The sequence below is a fragment of the Aegilops tauschii genome, chromosome 5 (assembly GCF_002575655.3).
Source record: "Aegilops tauschii subsp. strangulata cultivar AL8/78 chromosome 5, Aet v6.0, whole genome shotgun sequence".
NCBI lineage: Eukaryota > Viridiplantae > Streptophyta > Magnoliopsida > Poales > Poaceae > Aegilops > Aegilops tauschii.
Genome location: NC_053039.3, coordinates 437,018,330 through 437,039,133, shown reverse-complemented (window position 1 = coordinate 437,039,133; position 20,804 = coordinate 437,018,330). Strand labels below are relative to the sequence as shown.

General features: G+C 45.6%; 2 protein-coding genes across 2 annotated transcripts; both read right to left on the bottom strand.

The window, feature by feature from the left end:
* Positions 1-9,170: 9,170 nt before the first annotated feature.
* Positions 9,171-11,126, bottom strand: LOC109740710 (uncharacterized). The gene is made up of 3 exons (XM_040390709.3): positions 10,866-11,126; positions 9,562-10,774; positions 9,171-9,459 (listed from the first exon to the last, which is right to left on the bottom strand). Exons 2-3 carry the CDS (start codon positions 10,739-10,741, stop codon positions 9,437-9,439), a joined length of 1,203 nt encoding a protein of 400 aa, XP_040246643.3. The 5' UTR covers positions 10,742-10,774; positions 10,866-11,126; the 3' UTR covers positions 9,171-9,436.
* Positions 11,127-11,277: 151 nt separating this feature from the next.
* Positions 11,278-17,247, bottom strand: LOC109740681 (E3 ubiquitin ligase BIG BROTHER-related). The gene is made up of 7 exons (XM_020299733.3): positions 16,947-17,247; positions 16,422-16,854; positions 16,299-16,342; positions 15,513-15,554; positions 15,302-15,423; positions 15,105-15,213; positions 11,278-11,652 (listed from the first exon to the last, which is right to left on the bottom strand). The coding sequence occupies exons 1-7, from the start codon at positions 17,187-17,189 to the stop codon at positions 11,599-11,601; spliced, it is 1,047 nt and encodes a 348-aa protein (XP_020155322.1). The 5' UTR covers positions 17,190-17,247; the 3' UTR covers positions 11,278-11,598.
* Positions 17,248-20,804: the final 3,557 nt, after the last annotated feature.

Sequence of the window (20,804 nt, the reverse complement as noted above, 5' to 3'; positions counted from 1 at the left end):
CGTCTTCCTTCAGGCTGGGGTATCCAAGAGCGATGTCGGCCGGGTCTAGCTCCGGGAGAAAAGCCTTGGCCCGGCTCAGCGCAGCTATAGCTCTGGCTCTTGTAGAGGCCCGTCTTAGCTCTTGGAAGCGCTGAGGAAGAACAGCAAGCCGCCTGAGTACGTCCGACAGGTGAGTCAGAACCTCGTTGGACAGAGCCACAACGGCTAACGCACGCTGTGACCCGGTGTAGAGTTGCTCCACTAAGGTGTACACGGCCTTCAGCTTGGTCAGAACATTCTGATTCAGGTTGGAGCTTCTGGGACCTGTTTAACAAAGTCAGGTGAGCTGAATGGCAATGGTGGGACTTATAAGGCATAAAGAATGTACACTTGTTAAAGGCTGGCAGAATGACTCACCGAAGATTGCGGAGACCATCTGTGACACATGGCGTTTTAAGCCGGAGAGTTCGGCGGTTCTCTCAGTCAGAGCAGCCTCTGCTTGTTCGGCCCGGCTGAGCAAGGCAGTTCTCTCCTCGGCCCAAGTCTTTCTTTCTGTTTCAAATTTCTTCTTCAGCTTTTCCTGTGCAGCAACACTGAACTCAAATTTGGCATTGGCCTTCCGGGTCTCAGTTTCCTGAGTCTTCAGGCGGTTCTTCAGCTCAGAGATTTCAGATTCAAATTTCTTGCAGGCAGCCTGTACAAATTCCGGGTTACAGTGTGAGTGATTATTATGCAACATTAAAGTCCCAAGCACTTTGCAAGCAAAGACACTTGGCACTTGGGGGCTAATGTATGCTGAAAGATTCTATTGGAAATTGCCGGTTCATGAAGGTAAGCCGGAAGTTAAGTCTACAACGTATTCTATCATAAGTAATAGACTTGGGGGCTAGCATGGTAAGGATGACTATGGAGTAAGCAAGAGAGTTGTACCTCAGATTTTTGTTGTATCTGCTTTACCATGTCAATCTCCAGGTCCTGGCTGTTGTGCACCTGATTAACATAGCTGGAGACGATATCTCCAATGCTCAAGTTAGCATAGTTGGTGATATCCAGCTTGGCCTTGCGGTGCTCTAGCAGCTCTTCCTTGGCAGAGCATTTAGCCAGCACAGTGGGTCTCCCCGGCTCGACAAACTCTGTCCGGGTGATTACAACGTCCGGGTCATCGACCGGTTGAGCTGGGCTGGGGATCTCCGGGTCATTAGAACCCTCTATGACTTGCTCGTCAGTTGGAGCGGTGGTTTCAGGGGCTGAGGCAGACGGCGGCTCATGAGGAGAAGCCTCCGGTTCAGTCAAGACCGGCTCTTCGACCGGCTTAGTTTTCTTCGCTCTCTTGCTGAGCTTTGCTTGAGCACTGAAAGGACAAAAGGTTAGTACAAAAGCATGAGTAAGATAAGCACAACATAAGCTGATCGTCATTACCCAGGTGCAGTCTTGAAAGCCGGCAAGTTAGATTGCATGGAGTCACCGGAGGAAGGTGAAGTTTCCTGGTAATTTGAATCAGAAGAGTTGAGTGGTTGACGTGTGATGCCCGCCAAAGGATGAAGAGGATATAAGTTGGAGATAACCTCGGTCCGGCGCTTCCTTGATGCTTCAGGTAAGCCGGAGGAGAGGTCTGCATCCTTGTTGGCCCGGGTTTGTCTCCGGCTCTCATGAATCTGCTGCTTCAAAAGAAATTGAGGATCTTGATAAGCTAAAGGATGGGAAAATCTTACTTTCCGGGTTACTCTTCGGACTTTCAGCCTTGGCAAGGGCTCCGAGTCGGAGGAAAGTATAGTTACCTCTTCAATCACCGGGTTACTCGCTCCGGTGTCCTCCTGCTGATAATCAGTGTCGATAAGGTGGTTAAGAACAACAAAATAACAAGAGAAGAGCATAAGAATGAAGGGTTACCTCTGACTCGGAGGTGTCCTCCAGATGAAGCAGGTCTGAAGCGCTAGGTTTACTCCCCTTCTTGCGGGGAGCGGCTCTCCTAGCGGCTTTCTTAGCCTTTCTGGCTTTTTTAGCCGCCTCATGATCATACTTGACCTTCCAGAACTTGTCATTAGCCTGAAAAATACAACAAAGATTTCTTAAGGTTCAGATGAAAACTATTAAAAGGGAAAGCAAGGTGCTCAGGACAGTAGCTTACCGCCGGAGCCGGGTTAGCTTTGCAGAAGGGGTTTAAGCCTGTCCTCCTGCAGTCTGCCAAGCTCTCGTTCAGGAGGGATTTGGTCATGTCGTCAACGACATCCTCAGGTAAGTTGTTGGGGCTGTGCCTCAGAGGGTCATCTTTCTGGCCCGTATAATCACACATTAAGCCGGGGCGGCGGCTCAAGGGAATCACCCGCCAAGAAATCCAGACCCGGACCAGATCAATGCCGTTGAGGCCATTTCCCAGGAGAGCCTTAATCTTGTTGATGGTGGGGATCAGTGGTTGACGCTCAGCTTGAGATAGTTTGTCTGGCAGGGGGTGATTTGGCTCCAGACGCAGGGCGCGAAAGCCGGGCAGAGGGCTCTCATCAGCCGGAGAGGTATCCTGGCAGTAGAACCATGTCTGGTTCCAGTCCTTCGGGTGGCTTGGCGGTTCAGCATAGGGAAAGAGGCAGTCTCTCCGTCGTTGGATTGAAATTCCGCCAAGCTCCAAGCTAGGCCCGTTGGCACACTCGTTCTGGCGGTTCGGATAAAACAGCTCCCTAAAGAGCAGTAGGTTGGGTTCTTCTCCAAGATATACTTCGCAGAATACTTGAAAGTTGCAAATATTTGACACGGAATTGGGTCCTATGTCTTGTGGCCGCAGATCGAAGAAGTTCAGAACATCTCTAAAGAATTTTGAGCCGGGAGGTGCGAAGCCCCGGCTCATGTGATCAGCAAATATCACAACCTCTCCATCTCTTGGTTGAGGTCTTTCTTCCGACGGGTCAGGGGCACGATAGGACATGACCTCCTTTTTTGGCAGGTAACCCGTCTTCACGAAATCAGCTAAAGTGTCATCAGTAACATTGGATCTCATCCAGTTGCACATGATCGGTGCCTTGGGAGCCTTGGGCGGCATTGTGGAAGACGAAAGCCTATGACAAAAGGAAATGTCCGGTTCAACTATAAGCCGGAGGAAGTTTACGGTTCAATATTCAAGATGGCGGCTTATGAAGGGGCCTAATGACATATGGCTAATTGTGTCGGGTTATCTAAGCCGCTGTGGGCATCGTGAGTAATTCAAGTTGTTTAAAACTCTATCATAAATGAGCCGGAAAGTTCACAGCACATGGCCTCTTTTAAGCCGGAGATATGAGCCGCCATAGCTAACAGATGCAATTTTTGACTAAGTGTGGCACAAACAAGTTTCACAGATCGCGTAATTATTTTGGATCAAACGATCGACTAGAAAGAAAAAATTTCTAGACCTAGAAAGCTAATACAGAGAAGTTCATGAGCTCTAAGGAGATCTCTTTGCAAGTAAAGGGGACATGCTACTATTGAAAATGGGTGCGAAACCACAGCCGCACGAGTTCTATATGGTTTCTGGATCCAAGGGGGCCGTGTAGAAGAAACTGTGAAGAAATGGCGACGAACTGCGAAGAACAGGGGAGAACGGCAAGAACCCTAATGCGGATCTACTCTATGGAGTGGCAAGGACTTACGGGTGCTGATGAGTCGCAGAGGTCGCCGCCGTTTATCTGGACCGGTCAGGGTGATGCAGCGGCCAAGGTTGACGAAGACCAGGAGAGCGGCGGCGGCAGAGCTCGAGCTCTCGGGTGTCAGAGGAGGAAGACGATGGAGGAGATAGGTAAATGAAGGCTTACGGGCCGGGCCTATTTATAAGGTGCGGCTAATAAGTGGGCGCGAGAAACGAGGAGGCCGAGGCGTGATTATCTCGCCACAGAAGCGCCTCGATTTTCGGGATGGCCATTAAGGATAAGATCCGTTGGGATATGACAGAATAAAAAATGAACTTAATGGAAGATGACGTCATGGCGGGTTATCAGGAATCCAGAAGATGACGTCACGGCGGGTTATAACCTTTGCACAAATATAAGCCGGAAGATTTTCTCTCAAAGGGATTGAAGATTGACATGAACCGGTTCAAATCAATCTGGGGCCTAATGTTGAGGATATAACCATTAGAGTCACCCGCCCAGGAGGGGCCGGGTTACGTCATAATGGTCATCACGCGAAGCCCAGCACCAAACTTGAAGACGGCGGGTCAATAATGGGCTTAAGACCCGGAGATGGCTTAAGGCCCGTAGTGTTAACCGCCGTTAGGGTGAAACTTGTAGTGTAAGGCAAGAATAGTTAAGAGTCCGAGCCGGACACTGTTATGAGCCGGCCGGGACTCTGAGAGCCGCTGGGCGTCAACCTCTCTATATAAAGGGACGACCCGGCGGCGGTTTAGGGACAAGTAAGACCAAATCGATAACCAGGCAGGACGGTTTAGCTCCTGGTCATCGAAACCCTAATCAATACCGCCTCAACTGGACGTAGGCTTTTACCTTCACCGTAAGGGGCCGAACCAGTATAACCCTCGTGTTCCTTGTCCCGTTTAACCCCTTTAAGCTTCCTAGCTGCGATGGCTCCACGACTAAGTCCTTGCACGAGGACATCTGCCGTGACAATTCCACGACACAAGGCATCCTAAAACTAACCCTAGATCGTACAAGGCCAATGGGCCCAAGTGGAAGTGATGCAACACTATTGGACTTGTAGTTTGACTCGGATTCTGCTACAGTGTTAGATTATTTCGTCAATATCTCAATGCTCCAGACAAATTTGAAGGTTAATCCAATTGGGTATGAAAGAGTACGAAATCTACTTTCCAACAAAAAAAGAATCACCCAATTCAGAGTTTGAATGAAAGAGTTCTTGGCGTTTTAAGTCAGGTATGTCTGTGTAGTCCGAATCTGAGTCCAGAACGTGAGAGACTTGGACTCTATCTTCTCTTGGCCCAAAAACGACGTGAGAGGACTTTTTGAAAAGCACATAAACTTCTATTTTTCACTTCTCTTCATATGGGGATTGTAGAAATGTCCCATACACCTGCAATTAGACATGGCACAAAAGCATGTGAAGTATTTTTGTCCTGGATAACATAAATAAATTATTGCATAGTTTGCATTAGAAATCACCTCACAAATATGCATCTTTGCAATATTTTTTGTCGTATCCAAGGTAGTCATGTCCTCATCATCCTCCCCTTCTTGAAAACAAAGCCGCCCTCGGTGTTGCTTAATCTGAAATGTGGCTAACAAAAGATATGGTAACTCTATTCATTGTACCATCCTCGGATTCTTCTATGTCACAATGATGCATATATGATTTGACCTCTTGGTAGTAAGTATGAACAGTATTATTGCCTTGTTTTAATTGTTCCAATTTGCGTAGCAATTCACGACGATGGTAAGGAGGAAAAAATTGTTGTCTCATTACGGCTTTCAAATCTTTCCAAGTTGTTGGTTGGTTATCAATGTTTTTCTTACAATGCACACTCCACCAAACAGAAGCAAAACCAGTAAATGCTCCAGTGGCAGCTCTCACTCTCTCAAGTTCAGAAAAATCATGGTGACTAAAAACTTGTTCTGCTTCAAGCTCCCAAGCTAGATAAATAGCAGAATTAAATCTACCCTCAAATGACGGTAAAGAGATAACCTGACCATGTGCTTGTGTGTGTTGTCCCACCTCTCGTGATGGTGAAGATGTATCCATCATCCAAGAACTTCTATCTCCGAAACCTGTCATGATTAGTTTCAACAAGAAACAAAATTCAAGAATAATGTTCCTATGAACTACTAGGATGTGGTGGTAAACCGCTCACAGTAAAGCAAATATCAACATCTTACAAGTTCTTACCATACAGCAGGTGCTGACAGGCAACCAGCGGTGTCAAATAACTCCGAAGATTGAGTAAAGTGATTGCCACGTGAACGTAAATATGCACAGTGTAGAAATATGTGGAGCTGCGTTGGCTTTATATATATGGTAGCAAAAAGTTAGCAATAATCAATTCAGAGATGCAATGTTGAATAAACGCTCAATGACGGTACTGTGATGGTCCTAGGCTAGACCGTCCTAGAGACGCTAACAAAATCACGGCGCTGCACGTAAACAAGGGAGGAGCACACTTTGAATCTCTTTTTTTTGTCTCCTTTTTTCAATATTTTTTCATTTTTTTATTCTCTCACTTTTTTACTTTTTTCTCTCACTTTTTTCTATCTTTTTTTTCTCTCTCCCTCTTTCCAAGACAAACTAGATAAGATGCAGATTGGATCAAGCGAAGATGTGAATGGCCTCAACTATGATTATGACAATGGACGATGGGGAGCACGTGGTGGAAATGGATGGATGGCGGTGGTCGACACTGGAAGGAATGATGATGCAGCGGTGATGTGACTAATGTGAACAGAACTCGAAACTCTAAAGGAACTAGACACTAAGACCAGCAACTCGACACGACGATGCAACCAATAATTCAACTATGCAAACAATGAAAAGAAAATTGCAAAGGCTCAGACTGGCTTGGATAAAGGATGAAAAGATCTAACTTTTTTATGGCTTTTTCTTGGATAGTAGGTAAGAAAATAAATCTAATCTAGGGATAACTGGATATTCTCACTAAGCAACCTGAAAACTGATACCACTTGATAGAGGCGAGGGTGTCCCGATCTTTCGATGAGATGATAGCTATCGATTTGGCAGAGTCGACTTTGACGATCCGACTACAAACATGCACGAGTTGCGCCTTAGCAATTGCTAAACCAATCTCCTAAGGTTACTGACGATGCTGGAAGCACAATCAGTCTGACCACGAAGGTCTATTCCTGCACGCAATCGAAGAACAAGCAAGAATATGATAAAAGCAATCTGAATATTGTGAATGTAGATGAACTATTAATAAAGATGGGGATCCAAAAGCAGTCTTGGTCTGGTCGTTGTACACAAACTAAGTACACGAAGTTGCAATGGCTAACTTTTAACTAAACAAATCCCAAGCAAAAAAGCTACTAGATTGATCTACTTATATAGGAGCAAGGGGGCGGCCAAGGAGGTGGGAGGATGTCCCAAGGAAGCCTAAAACTAACCCTAGGTCGTACAAGGCCAATGGGCCCAAGTGGAAGTGATGCAACACCTTTGGACTTGTAGTTTGACTCGGATTCTGGTGCAGCATCAGATTGTTTCATCAATATCTCAATGCTCCGGACGAATTTGAAGGTGAATCCAATTGGGTTGGAAAGAGCACGAAATCTACTTTTCAAAAAAATCACCCAATTCGGAGTTCGGATAAAGAGTTCTTGGCATTTTAAGTCAGATATGTCTGTGTAGTCCGAATCTGAGTCCAGAATGTGAGAGACTTGGACTCTATCTTCTGTTGGCCCAAAAGTGACGTGAGAGGACTTTTTGAACAGCACATAAACTTCTCTTTTTCCCTTATCTTCATATGGGGATTGTAGAATGTCCCATACACCTGCAATTAGACATGGTACAAAAGTCTGTGAAGTATTTTTGTCATGGATAACATAAATAAATTATTGCATAGTTTGCATTAGAAATCACCTCACAAATATGCATCTTTGCAATAATTTTGGTCGTATCCAAGGTAGCCATGTTCTCATCATGAAGACAAATAAATTAAGTAATGTGTTTGTGACTATACACAGGTGTTATAGTCCCTGAAGATTTGGTTTAACCAAAGAAAGACGACCCCTAAAAGGTATTTCTTCAAGTGGAGAAATTGGTACAGCCTTGACGAAATTGGTGTGAAGACTTTGAAGCCTGAAGACTTTGTTTTCATAGTTTCTTTCTTCTTATTTGAGTCATAGGAAAAAATGTATTGCTAAAGGGGGTCTAGGTGAAACATATATCATATTTCCAATGTGATGTTCAAACCTATACACGCTCTAGCTGCTTCAAGTGAAGCCTTTGGAAACCTCAATACAGCTGACGAATTTGCTAAGCGACAGTGAAGCAGTTCATCTGGTCACTGACGAATTTGGTCAGTCTGAGGAGTTAGGATTTTGCTAGTGCGATCTGCCTATCGTGAGGAAATTGAGTGTCCCGACGAAATTGAGAGTTCAATTTTTCGACCATTGATGCGTCATGTGCCAGCTGTCGGATCCTTATCCTGACAACGGTCATGTCCGAAGGGGCATTTATGAAATATTATATCGGGTTGCCTATAGTCGCCCTCTACAACCACTTGTTGGTTGGCTGCTCTAGAGAGAATTTGACACTTGTCATTTGAGAGCAACCCTTCCTCTAACAAATTTAACAGAAACCCAAGTGAGGAAAAACCCAACCAGAGCCAAAGTGATTGAGCATCACTGAAGAGAATGATCTGTGTGATCCGACGCCTGTTACCTTTGAAGACTGTCATTCTTCTAGACGGTTAGGCGTCATGTTCTGAGCACCCAAGAGTAATTGTGGTGTGCCAGTGAACAAGTCCGTGAAGGTTTTGGAAGTCTATGTTGAAGACTTACCACGAGTGATTGGGCAAGGTCTGTTGTGACCTCGGCTCAAGAGGAATACAGTGAAGACTAAGTGTCTTCTGAATTCATCTCAACTGCCTCAACTAGACGTACAGTTGACACAGCAACTGGAACTGGTCGACGAAATTGATGTGTCTTCACCGAGCCTACCTGGTTTCCAATTCCTCACCTTTACCTTTAAGTTATTTGCTGTTGAAGTATTTGTGATCTACCTTCTGAAAAATTTGAACTGAAGACTTTCATCATGTTGTTTTTCATTTCTTCAGTTCGTCTTCCTCATGTGTGTATGCTTGTCTGATTACATGTTCTTCACTTGTATGTATCTTGTATGCATGCTCTCTATTTCTGTGATGAATTACTTTCATTCTCGTTTCTATTTCTTCACTCTGATCTTCGTTAAATTCATCAGTTTGACAAATTTCTAAAAATCTCCCATTCACACCCCCCCCCCCCCCCCCCCCCTCTGGGAATAAACCTGCGCTTTCACGGTGACGTGTTCGTATGTGAACACGAATGTAGGTAGTTCATTTTGTCTCTTGTTTGTAGCCACTCTGATCTGCCACTCACACACCCTCCGAACAAATTAGCTATCTGTAGCATGTCGGTATCAAACATCGACACTAGGTTTACCAAGGGAAGCCAACTATACAATGAAATGTTTTAATTTTTCCTCTGCACTATTATCATCTAAACTATCACCAACAGACATATGCTCTTGCACAATAAAGAAATGACATATTCGAGGAAAAGAAAATTCAAGAGATATATATAATTGCATTTCACCTAGAAACATGAAACGGATAAAACTAAAATCCTTCTTACAATAACGATAAACTGTAGTAAAAACATGGCATTGGTCCGGTGATCATTTATTTTAAATAAAACTCTAGCAAAGTAAAGGCACATCTAAGATTTATTCTTCATGTCGAAAGATATTCGTCGACCGGCGGGATCCATCTCCTTAGCTACTTCCACCCATCTGGCAGCGCCCGGTTGCCACCACCTCACCGCCCATGACCACGAGAAGCTGGAACAAAACCAGAAAGCAAAAATGTTGAGTTCAACATGGATCACACTTGCATCTGAGCAAAGGAGGGACATGATGATGGATGAAGTAGGGTGTGGTTACCTGCAAGGATGTCAGCGCGGGCTCTTCTCCCATCCTCCAAGACCCTAACCATCCTATTCAGGCGCCGCAATATGGCCTCATTTCTCACCGCCACCGCCGCTCGGTTGTCCTCACGTGTCATGCCTGCGCCTGATGACTCCATCATTTGCCTTGTGCCAGCGCTGAGGCGTGACACGTATCCGGGGACTGCAAGAAGTGTATGCCTAAAGACACCTATGTCGAAGCAAATTAGCTCTGTGCGATGCACGAATCCGGTGCCTGTAAGAAGCACACGCCTATGGAGGCTATGAACCTCGAAGCCCATCATCTCCATGCGCAGCGCGGGTCTGGTACTTGCAAAAAGAGAATGCCCATGGAGGCGAGTGTCGTCAAAGCCAGTCGTGTGTTGCACAGATCCTGTGCCTACAAGAAGCGAACGCTCATGATGGAGACCGTCGTCGAAGCCCAGTGGATCCATGCCTTGCACAGATCCGGTGCCTGGGAGAAAGGCAAGCTCCCCGACACGGCGGGTCGGCTCTCTCCGTTGCATGATACTGGTGCCTGCTTCTCGTGCAAGCACGTCGCGCCGACCGGAGTCTACGCTGTTAAGCAGGAAGACACTCTGTGCTCGGGTTGATTCTGATGCTCCTAGTGCCGACGAAGCGTTGACAACCCCGGAAGCCGTCGGGGTCAGACCACCAAGGAACTGCGCAGGCACCACCTGTCGCGGCGGCGCGAGAAACTGCGAATAGAAGTGGTTGCCCCTGTTCGGTGCCATGGAGCGTGGCTCCGACGACTGGAAGGTGAAATGGTCGGTGCTCCGAGCTTGCATAAGCGATGACGGCAAAACACCGTCCCTTCCAGTGGCGTGGTACCTCGATCCTTGCCCTTGCACCACGCGTGGTGGCATGGGAAAAGGCAGTCCACGACCCACGCCATTGTTGCTCCCCGCAGACACGGTACGGTTGGCAAGGAGATTGTTGAACTGGGGGCTCCGGGCAGGGGAGACGCTGGCGGTCGAAGGACCAAAGCGTGGTGCACCACCTCTGAAAGGCCCCAGATGCTCATACGATGCCCTCAGAGGGGCTTGCACTCTGCCGATAGCCGAAGAAGCGGTGAGGAGGTAGCCAAGGGGGTTGCTTCGCTCGGCCTGATTTTCGCTAACGCCTCCGGTGCTTGATTGGCCTCCAGGCTGTTCCATGTCCTCGTTGGGGTTATTTTTTCTTTCAGACTACTGAAAGGAAACAAAAACATAATTAGCTGTATGAACTTTGCACGGACCATAAATATCACGAGAACGGCGGGAATCTACAAACCCAAGATACCTGGCTCGTTTGCAAGAGAGAAAAAGCGAGAAAACTGAGTTGTGAGAAACTCCGAGGCTGGTAGTTTCTTTTTTCTTTTTTCACGAGACTGAGTTGTGAGATTAAACTTGTGCCGATGTGGGGCTCTGATTAGAAGGAACTCGCCGGTATTTATAGAATCGCCGAGGACCTTATTTAAGGAACAAAATAAATGCGTACTTATCAAAATAAATCTGCATTTATTCACTTCTAATAAATTAGATATCAAAATAAATCTGCAATTATTCACATCTAAATAATGCACGACCAATCATAATTGATTGCCTATAATTGTGAATATTCGGAATACTCATCAATTCTGATGTGATGACGAGCGCTTAAATGGGAATATATAAATTCCAGCACACCCATACTGCATATCTAGCTCCAGATATAAATCTCTAAATCCCAATGCATTAATGCGATACTCATAATATACACTGAGAAAAGAAAAAATTGATCGACGGTAGTAACACAGTTAGTGTACAAGAGTAAGAGAACGCGGAGCATCAGCGGCAAGGCATAAAAAAAATGCTCCATGTCCCTGGTCCCCTTGCAAGTTTGTACTGTAGAAGTTTCTGCTGCCTTGCTTTGGTTTAAACATCAGGGATACTAGAATGATGCCACTACATACTCGATACTCCTACCAAGTGCCAACAACTGGTGTTTTTCTTTTCTTTTCTGAAGATGAAGTTGGTTTACCAACGACTGTTGGTCATGCCTGCTTGCTTGCTGAGGTAGAAACTTCTGCGCTACACATAGGGCATACCTGCACATAGTCAACTACATCTTGTCAAAATTTAAAATCTAAGAGAGCGGCAAATCTATATCTACTGTCTTGTAAATTCAAGTTGGTTGTGGTGGTGGTGAGTTCACCCCTACTCCCTCATCCACCCAGGATCCATCGGGTTTCTATAACACACAAAATGCAATAGCGGAGTCTCCAACCCCACTGGACAAGCCCTATTTTGGTTTGTGAAAGAAAATCATAATAAAGCAAATAATGCAATTGCGGAGTCTCGAACCCCTCACTTGCCGCTATACAAAGCTCAATCAAACCAGCAAGTCACCACATCACTCGTGTTTTGGATGGGAAGTATTCGATTCATACATGGCAGTACGCATTTTCTTTTACCACTAAACGACCCAGCCAGTCAATCTGACTATCTGCCAATGAATGTTTTCCCAGTCACCCCTCCTCCCCAATCCCCGTCCTCCAGCCGCCACTCGTAACTTCCAAATATCAAAATCCAGCCCAGACACGTGCCATTCGTTAAACTGCTATGGTGTTCTTACCCTTTTATGGTTATATGGTGTATTACCTTTTTATGATGCCAAGTAACAAGTGCATTGGTTGTTGTACACTACTCATCAAATACAACTGCAATCAGTTTTGTGGTTCATGCTAGTGTGTATATAATCCTCAGCTAACATGGGATCAACAAGATACAATCTACTGGTAGAGGACTCTGGCATGGAGCCACGGTGTATAGAGCTTATCAGGGCAACGCAATCGTTTAGACATCATACATGACAACAACTTGAATTACCTCTCTAATTAACACACAAAAATCATGGTGTTAATATTACTGAACAAATGTTTTTTAGCAGAAGCAAATATAAAGGCGATGCTCTTTCTACAAGCAGAAACATGATGAATGCTTTACCAGAGGAGAATTTATTTGTACAGATCATATTCTTGTCGAGCAACTGTTATATAGGAAGAATTTAACAAGCATAGTAACCCTTGAATTATAGCCGGCAAACTTCAGATAAGGTGCATTTCTTACTCAGAAAAAAAGAAGGCCTTAGGGTGCCCGGAGGTTGCTAAGACAAGAAAAACATTTTCGTTCATTCATGTGTTAACAAAAATATTTCAAGTTTAAGATTCACCGTAGACATAGATGTAAATAAAACATAATATGATACAGAAACCATGCAAATGCAACTCAGCCAATTAAGTAAAGATACATCTAAGAATTTATTTATTTTCAAAGTAATCTGAGAATTGTTAACTTCCTGCAAAGTTGCCACCAACAGAAGAATGAAAGGAGAAGATTCATCTTCTTAGCTACTCAGACCGCTCGGGGTTGCCACTAGCTGGACCCCCACGAGCAACTGCACTAGTAGACACAACTGACAGCGAAAATGTTCAGGTGTTAGCTCCTAAGTATCAAATGTACGTTCAACTTGAATTACATCTGAGCATCAAACACAAGCGCTATGGATGGAGAACACGATGGCTGCCAGCGAGGGTGTCTGCGCTGACTCTTGCAGCGACCTCTGTGATCCTGGTTATCCACATCATATCATCATCGTGCGACTTGCACATGGGCCTTGTCCGCCACCACCGGTCAGCCCTGCCAAACGTTGTGCATATGTTCGACACCTCCCCGATGCATATTGTGCCACAGCCGCCCAACATTTCCATCATGAACAGTCGGCCTCAACAATGGCACATTGCACATGGTGGAAATGTTGGGTGGTCATGGCACAATATCCATTGGGGAGGTGTCAACCACAGGCACAACGAGTGGCGGCAGCCATGCTAGCGGCAAAAAAGCCCAACGGCATTGCATGAATAGGATGGCCAGAATCAGGGGGTATGCGGTCAGAGACCGCACAAACAATCTCACAGGTAACCACCATGTACTTTATCCATTGTGTCTCTGCCCTACTCATATGCAGTGTCTATATAAGCTAAACGTGCATTTGACGCTGAGCCAACACATGAACATTTCCTCTTTCAGATTTAGGTCTACGGGTACAGTTGCTCATGGGGACCCTACTTGTAGCAAGCCCGAGAGGTCCGAACTAGCTAAGAAGATGGATTTTATCTTTTTCATTCCAGTGGGCGTCTATCTTCTACTCCCTCCGTCCCAAAATAAGTGTCGCTGAGACAGAGGGAGTATTATTGATAACTTGGCATGAAGATGAATAATACTTAGATTATTTTGAAAATAAATAAAATTTTATATGTATCTTTACTCAATTGTTATAGGGTTGTAGCTGTATTTGCATGGTTCCTGAACTTAAATAGTGTTTTATTTATATCGATATGTATGCTGAATCTTATAGTTGATATATTTGTATCAAGACATGAATGATGAAAACATTTGTATTGCTTTAGCAACCTCCCTGCACAGTAAGGCCTGCCCTTTTTGTAGTAAGGGATACAACTTATCCGAAACTGGCTGGCTACAATTCAAAGGGTCATATATAAGAATTTCTCAACAAGAATGTCCTTTTAGGAAATGAATTCTAGTTTGGTAAACCATTTATGCCTCATTATTTCCTGCTTTATAGGTCCACCTAGCTATTGTGTCAGCCAACTAAGCTATTGGATTTATAATCCGTGCCGACTGTCCAGGTATTGGAACAGCCTTCACTACCTGGCGCATGAAGACTGTCCAGGTATTTCATTGACCCAGGGGAGACTAGAAAAAACTCCATAGTACACAAGTTCAATTTTATACTTGAAGGCCAAAAGCTTTATTTTATTACTCCACTCATATAAGTCAAGATGTAAATTGAGTTTAGGTCTAATGGTAAATACATTAAAGATTACTGTTTCCGGTGCATAACTGAGAGTTGGTAATTAGCAACATTCTGAGTGTCTATCTACACCATTATAGACCGGTTACGAATCCCATAGGCGAGTTGTGGACAGTGATGTTATTCAAGATACTGAAGCCCAAACAAAGGAAGAAAATGCTCAGGGGCACAACAAAGCAGTCAGCCCTTCCTTATTTCTTTCACCATGCTATCTTCATTTAACCAAAGCGAGACAAGATAACTGCTTAAGAACTCTTGTGTAGCCAAAATGGGTGTACTACTAACAATTATTACGACATACCTCTTCCAATAGCACCCACTACTTATGATATTCTACTTGACTTGCAAAAGGGATATATGAAACTAGCTTTACTAAAAGGGATATATGAAACTAAATCATAACTATTGATCATACAATCCTCTAGAAAGATATATGTGCACAGAAGTGCATTTCAGACAACCGGTATAAGGCTAAAGCAAGTCATAGCTGTATAATAACTAGAGTAATAAGCATAGACATATGGTGTATAGTAGAGGTACAAAGGAACCCTAAATTTTCTGTTCAGGTGTGATTGCCTGATATGCTTCATACCAGAAAACGTAGGCAATCCTCATCTATGGGAAGTACATGTTCTAACAATAACCAAGTCGAAAGCAGCATTGTACCTTATTTATTTGAAGCCACTGATTAATGCAGTCAGGATGGTATGAATGATTGCAGGGAAGTGCAACCAAAGATTCACCTTCCTCAAATTCCACACGACAAATTACACATCTACCAACAATAATTACACGTCAGCATGCCACTTTAATAACATATATATTACTGGAAGGCTATGAAACTTAAAAGTATTTGAACGTACTGTTCTGTGTTGCCATCTTGCATATCTTTTGTCTTGTAAGTTACTGAAGGTAAGGAAGCAAGTGTATCAGCAGAGAGACCTCTACTTTCTGTGCCAACTACTTCACCCAATGCAACTAACTCCTGAAACCATGGCTAGAACCATTAGCATTGCATCTTGGAACTTTAGATGCAGGCCCAGGCAGCAAAGGGAATAAACAAAAACAACTTACCTCATAAGAGTACTCATCTGGATCAACCTCTTGCCATGAATCCTGTGTTTTTTCAATAACACATGCAAATTTGTAAATAGTCAGTTACTCTGTTCAAATTCGGCTGGTTTCAACAAGTATGAAAAAAAAACACAATGCCACAATTTGAACGAACACAAAGTTCTCCGCATAGAAATTAGAGGAATTGGAGGTGCTTGCCATAATCCTCTGAGAAAATATAGCAGGAGGTAAATTTACCGCTTATAGAATACTACTAGACGCACATGCACGCTTTGCAGCGCCTTTTTTGCTAGAGGGATTCTTTTTTTGCACTTCTACATGTCAAACCTGAGGTTAGAACACGACCAGCCCAGGACGCACCCAGTAGATGAACAAATGCCTCTCCCGAGCGAGCAAGAGAGGAGAGGCAGCATCGACAAACGGAATGCCGCAGCACTCCCTTCAACAACCAAGAAACTCTAAATCCCTCCAGCACAATCACATCTCTAGCAAAGAGTGGTATGCAGCAACGCTGCCTACTTCACATAGGCATCTGGCTTTGGTTACTACTCCCTTCGTTCCAAAATAAGTGTCATGGTATATCAGAGAATAATTTAGCTCTGGCAAGGAATTATATCACTGCATCAATGAAAATAAGCAAGTACTACTACACTGTGTGTCACACGCATTATCAAAATAAGCATCGCTATCGGTACATGATCATTTTATCAAAACTGGTGCTCCCAACCTCCAACTTCTGCATACAAAATTTAAAGCCATCCAAGACAAGGAAACATAAATCAGTACCTGCGCGTCGTTTATCTGATCCTCGACATGCTCCACCGCCCGCCCTACAAAGGAAAAGCAGAACTGTACATCAGCAACCCGCACCAACTGTGAAGTGACCCGAAAAGAATAATCCAAACTCACAATCGCTGATCCCAGCGAGAGCCATAAGCCGCGCGGCAACCTCACGCTCCTCAGCGTCCTGAAGCGCCCGCGCATAAGCCTCGTCGTCCTCGTACTCTGCCGGGTCTAGATCCACATCCTCCACCTCCTCGTCCTCATCGAACCCCTCCTCCTCGTACTCGCTCTCTTCAGAACCGTCATCCTCGCCTTCATCCTCGCCCTCACCCTCACCCTCGCCCTCGCCATCAGCCTCGAGATCATCGTCCCCATCGCCCTCGCCACCGCCTGGGTGCTCGTGGTGGTGGACGCGGAGGTGGTTCTCGAGCTCCTCCTCGTAGTCCTCCTCGGCATCCTCGTCGTACTCGTAGCTCCCGGCCTCCGAGCTCCCGTAGTCGCTGCCCTCGCCGCCGCCGCCGCCGACTCCGTTCATCCGGAGCATCATATACGCCCGTTCCTGCAACCGATCCAAACGGGATGTTAGTCGCGCGCCTCGGAACCCTAGGTACGGGGAGGGGACGGCCCGGGCCGCTAGATCTCGCCACTTACCTGCTCCTGGAGGACGCGCGCCAGGGCTAGGTCGGCGTCGACCTGGCTGAGGGCCGTGAACGGGCGCCGCGCCTCGTCCTCGGCCAAGGCCGCCGCCGCCGCCGCCGCAGCAGCAGCAGCAGCAGCCGCGGCGGCATCGTCCCCTCCTCCGGGAGCAGCGAGCGGCGGCGGCTGATCCGGGATAGGGTTGTGGTCGGCGCCGGGCCTCTCGCCGCCGCCGTCGCTCCCCTTGGAATCCTCCATGGGCTGGGGGCGATTAGACGAAGGGTGCGGGATGGAAGGGATTAGTCGGGCTAACCCCAGCGGGGGTCTGGTAAAAATAATGGATCGGGAAAAAAAAAGCATACCCGACGTGATCTGCCACCACGTGTTCGGATTCAGCGTTCGACGGCGCACTCGTAGCTCGCGTGCCACAAGGGCTTCCGACTCGGCTGCGAGCCGCTCGATAGCTATCGGATGGCAACCTGGCCGAACGATCTCCCAAGTCCCAACTGCCGTGTCGACGAGGAGACCGGCGCTCGAAGCAGGAGAAAACCATTTTTTTTCGAAAAGATCAGATCTATTATAAAAGATCATCGAAAGTATATGAAGTATTTTAAATATAATAAAATTTGTATCAAGATTTCGAGACCCTCGAAGGACACTATTGCCGTCAAAACGAGTCGTCGACGCGCCGCTGTCGCTGCTCCTTTACCAGAGAAGAAGGAATCGCTTGACTCAGAAATCCAGCAAAAACAATCTTTGATCGGCAGATAATTAAACTGGGAGAAGGTTTGTAGCACCCAGCAACGGTGTGCTCACTATATGGTTGTTATCGTTGCGTACTTGCCTCGATTCCTAATTATCTTCGTGTAAGGTTATTGACGGAGCCAACTTAGTCATAGAGCTCGGGCATGAGCACAAGGGCACCCGGCGACGGTCATTTGCCCATAACAAATGATAAGCACTTCATCATTTCTTATGTAATTTCAATGGTGGCTCATGTGCGATGACTTCGTCATTGTAAAGTTAAGCAATCATACCAAGAAAAGCTCTCATTGTTTCTCTAAAATAATTTGTACTCAACTTAGCTTGTGTTGAATGAGCAGATTCGAAGAAACTGGGATTGGGTCTCTCACTTCATGTGCCCCCTCCCCTCCCATTCATGCAGTGGTCCACCTCCCGTATGTGTCTTAGGGGCAAAACAAGGTAGGTTACATCGAATGTAGAGATCTGGAGATGTAGCGGTATTAATTTGCATGCATGTGATTGGGCCTCGCACTCCCCCCCCCCCCCCGGCCCCACTGCAACGATCCACCTCCATATGCATGACTTAGGGGTAAAAGTAGCATGGAACTTGATTGCGCACTAATACATGAAAACGGAAAAGTGTTATGTGCAAAGTTGTTTCAAGTGGAAGAGGTATAAATATTAATGCAATAGTATAGCGAGATCAGCTTACGTCGGATGTAGGGATCCAGAGTTGTAGCGATACTAACTTGCATGTGTGCCCCCTCCCCTCCTTCCCCATCGCCTCCCCACCATGCAACGATCCATCTCCCATCTACATGGCTCAGGGGCAAAATTGGATAGTCATAGCATAAACCTAGATCATGCAATATAATACATGGAAAGGGAAAAAAGTTATGTGCAAAACTGTTTGAAGAGGAGGAGGTATAAAGATTTTTGCAATCAATGTATTCCAAGTTGTATGTCTCATGCGTTTGATGCTTTGTTGCTTCTAACAAAAGCTGGACCATACACATTACACGTGGGCTCATAGTCGTAAACTTTGTCACTCTATTGGGTTGTTTCTTCTAATTATCTTGCGCATAGGCTAAGCGTGCATACCAAAAAGCTCTAGACATTCTTTTGGACAAATTTGCCCTCCACTTACGTTGAATGCAAGGGTCGGGACTTGTAGTGGTATTAATTCACATGCACGGGGTTGGGCCTTGATCTTCTTGATCCCTCCCCCCATAATCTACATGTGACGGTCCAACTCCCATTTGCATGGCTTAGGGGGGAAAGTGGGTAGTCACGACATAAATGCAACATAATGTACAGAAAGAAAGGGAAAGGGTATTATATGCAAAGAGGTAGTCGAATTGAATAGGGTGCAGCTTATTCGCCTCTCACATGCGTGCCATGATCAAGGGCGCTTGACCCATCTCTTGGTTTTGGCCCTTCTCCCTTAGCACCACATGTATAAGGAGGAGTCATATCTATCTTTAACAACGATTACATACACGATTTATGTCTTCCCAAAGGATTAACAACCAATCTTAAAGGTCGTCTATCTCCACCAGCACCACCGTGAGGACAGTGCTAGTGGGAAAGTGCAACTAATCCCCGAGTGGTTTTGATAATTCATAACAACATATATTTCATTAAACTAATGCCTACTCAGAGAATATTTCAGGAAAGTTCAATTTAGGTATGACAATGGGATGTGAATGTGGACCCCCTCAAAATGCAAAGGAACAATGTTGGCAAAGCTTCAAGACTCCACATTTTTTGTTAAGTGATCCAAGATCACATTGAGTCCAAAGGAAAACCAATACTACTAAAAGGGGATGGGGTTTTGATCATGGACTAACCGCTCAAAGTGCTTAGATATATTGCTCCGAAACACTCAGCCACACTCTCACATTAATCTATGTAAACCCTAAAGTCTATCTCGGTCCCACCGAAACACATCTACCCGGACCCACCAAGAAACACTTGACATAGCCACTGCCTAAACCCTAGCAACTCGGCCTCACCGAGATGACCCTTCGATTCCACCAAAGAGCACTTGTTAACCTTCCGTAACCTATCGATTTCATCTCACAATTTTCAAGTGGTTTGGATTAGTCTCACTGAAGTGTGGAAAGTGATTAGGTCATCACTCATCGATCTCACCGAGCTATTCCATCTGGTCTCACCGAAAAGCCTAAAGTTCAAACCTTTTGTACTAGTCGGTCCCGAGTGATTTCACCTGGTCCCATCAAATAGTGCATAAAGGTGTGTAACAGTTAGATTTTTGGTGTTGTCTATATATATCCCCACCCATTCCACCAACTCTGAAAGAGCAACCAGTTTGAAGCTACCACTTCCCATATCCATTTTTTGATAGAGAACCACCCACACTTGTGTTGAAATCAAGGGGATTCCACTCCAACCTTTGATCCATGATTTCTAGCCTCCCCAACTTGCTTTCCACTCCAATTCTTCTCCTACCACATAGCCAAATTTATGAGAAAGTGATTGAGTGTTTAGGAGACTATCTTTTGAAGAACAAGAGCAAGGAGTTCATCATCAACAACATATATTACCTTTTGGAAAGTGGTGTCACCTAGATTGGTTAGGTGTCACTTGGGAACCTCCAAGCTTGTGGAGTTGAACCAAAGAGTTTGTAAGGGCAAGGAGATCGCCTACTTCGTGAAGATCTACCCCGAGTGAGGCTAGTCCTGTTGGGGAACGTAGCAGAAATTCAAAATTTTCTACGCATCACCAAGATCAATCTATGGATTAACTAGCAACGAGAGAGAGGGGAGTGCATCTTCATACCCTTGAAGATCGCGATGCGGAAGCGTTGCAAGAACGCGGATGAAGGAGTCGTACTCGTAGTGATTCAGATCGCGGTTGATTCCAATCTAAGCGCCGAACCACGGCGCCTCCGTGTTCAACACACGTGCAGCCCGGTGACGTCTCCCACGCCTTGATCCAGCAAGGAGAGAGGGAGAGGTTGGGAAGACTCCGTCCAGCAGCAGCACAACGGCGTGGTGGTGGTGGAGGAGCGTGGCACTCCAGCAGGGCTTCGCCAAGCACCGCAAGAGACGAGGAGGGAGAGGGGTAGGGCTGCGCCATGAGGGAGATGTTCTCGTGTCTATGGCA

What these genes read in the sequence shown, in the direction of transcription:
- LOC109740710 (XM_040390709.3), bottom strand. Translation starts at nt 10,741, where the DNA reads ATGGAACAGCCTGGAGGCCAATCAAGCACCGGAGGCGTTAGCGAAAAT. An exon ending in CCGCGCTGACATCCTTGCAG is followed by an intron (nt 9,460 to 9,561) that starts GTAACCACACCC and finishes GTTTTGTTCCAG; the next exon opens with CTTCTCGTGGTCATGGGCGG.
- LOC109740681 (XM_020299733.3), bottom strand. Translation starts at nt 17,189, where the DNA reads ATGGAGGATTCCAAGGGGAGCGACGGCGGCGGCGAGAGGCCCGGCGCC. An exon ending in CGCGCGTCCTCCAGGAGCAG is followed by an intron (nt 16,855 to 16,946) that starts GTAAGTGGCGAG and finishes GATCGGTTGCAG; the next exon opens with GAACGGGCGTATATGATGCT. An exon ending in CAGATGAGTACTCTTATGAG is followed by an intron (nt 15,424 to 15,512) that starts GTAAGTTGTTTT and finishes CCATGGTTTCAG; the next exon opens with GAGTTAGTTGCATTGGGTGA.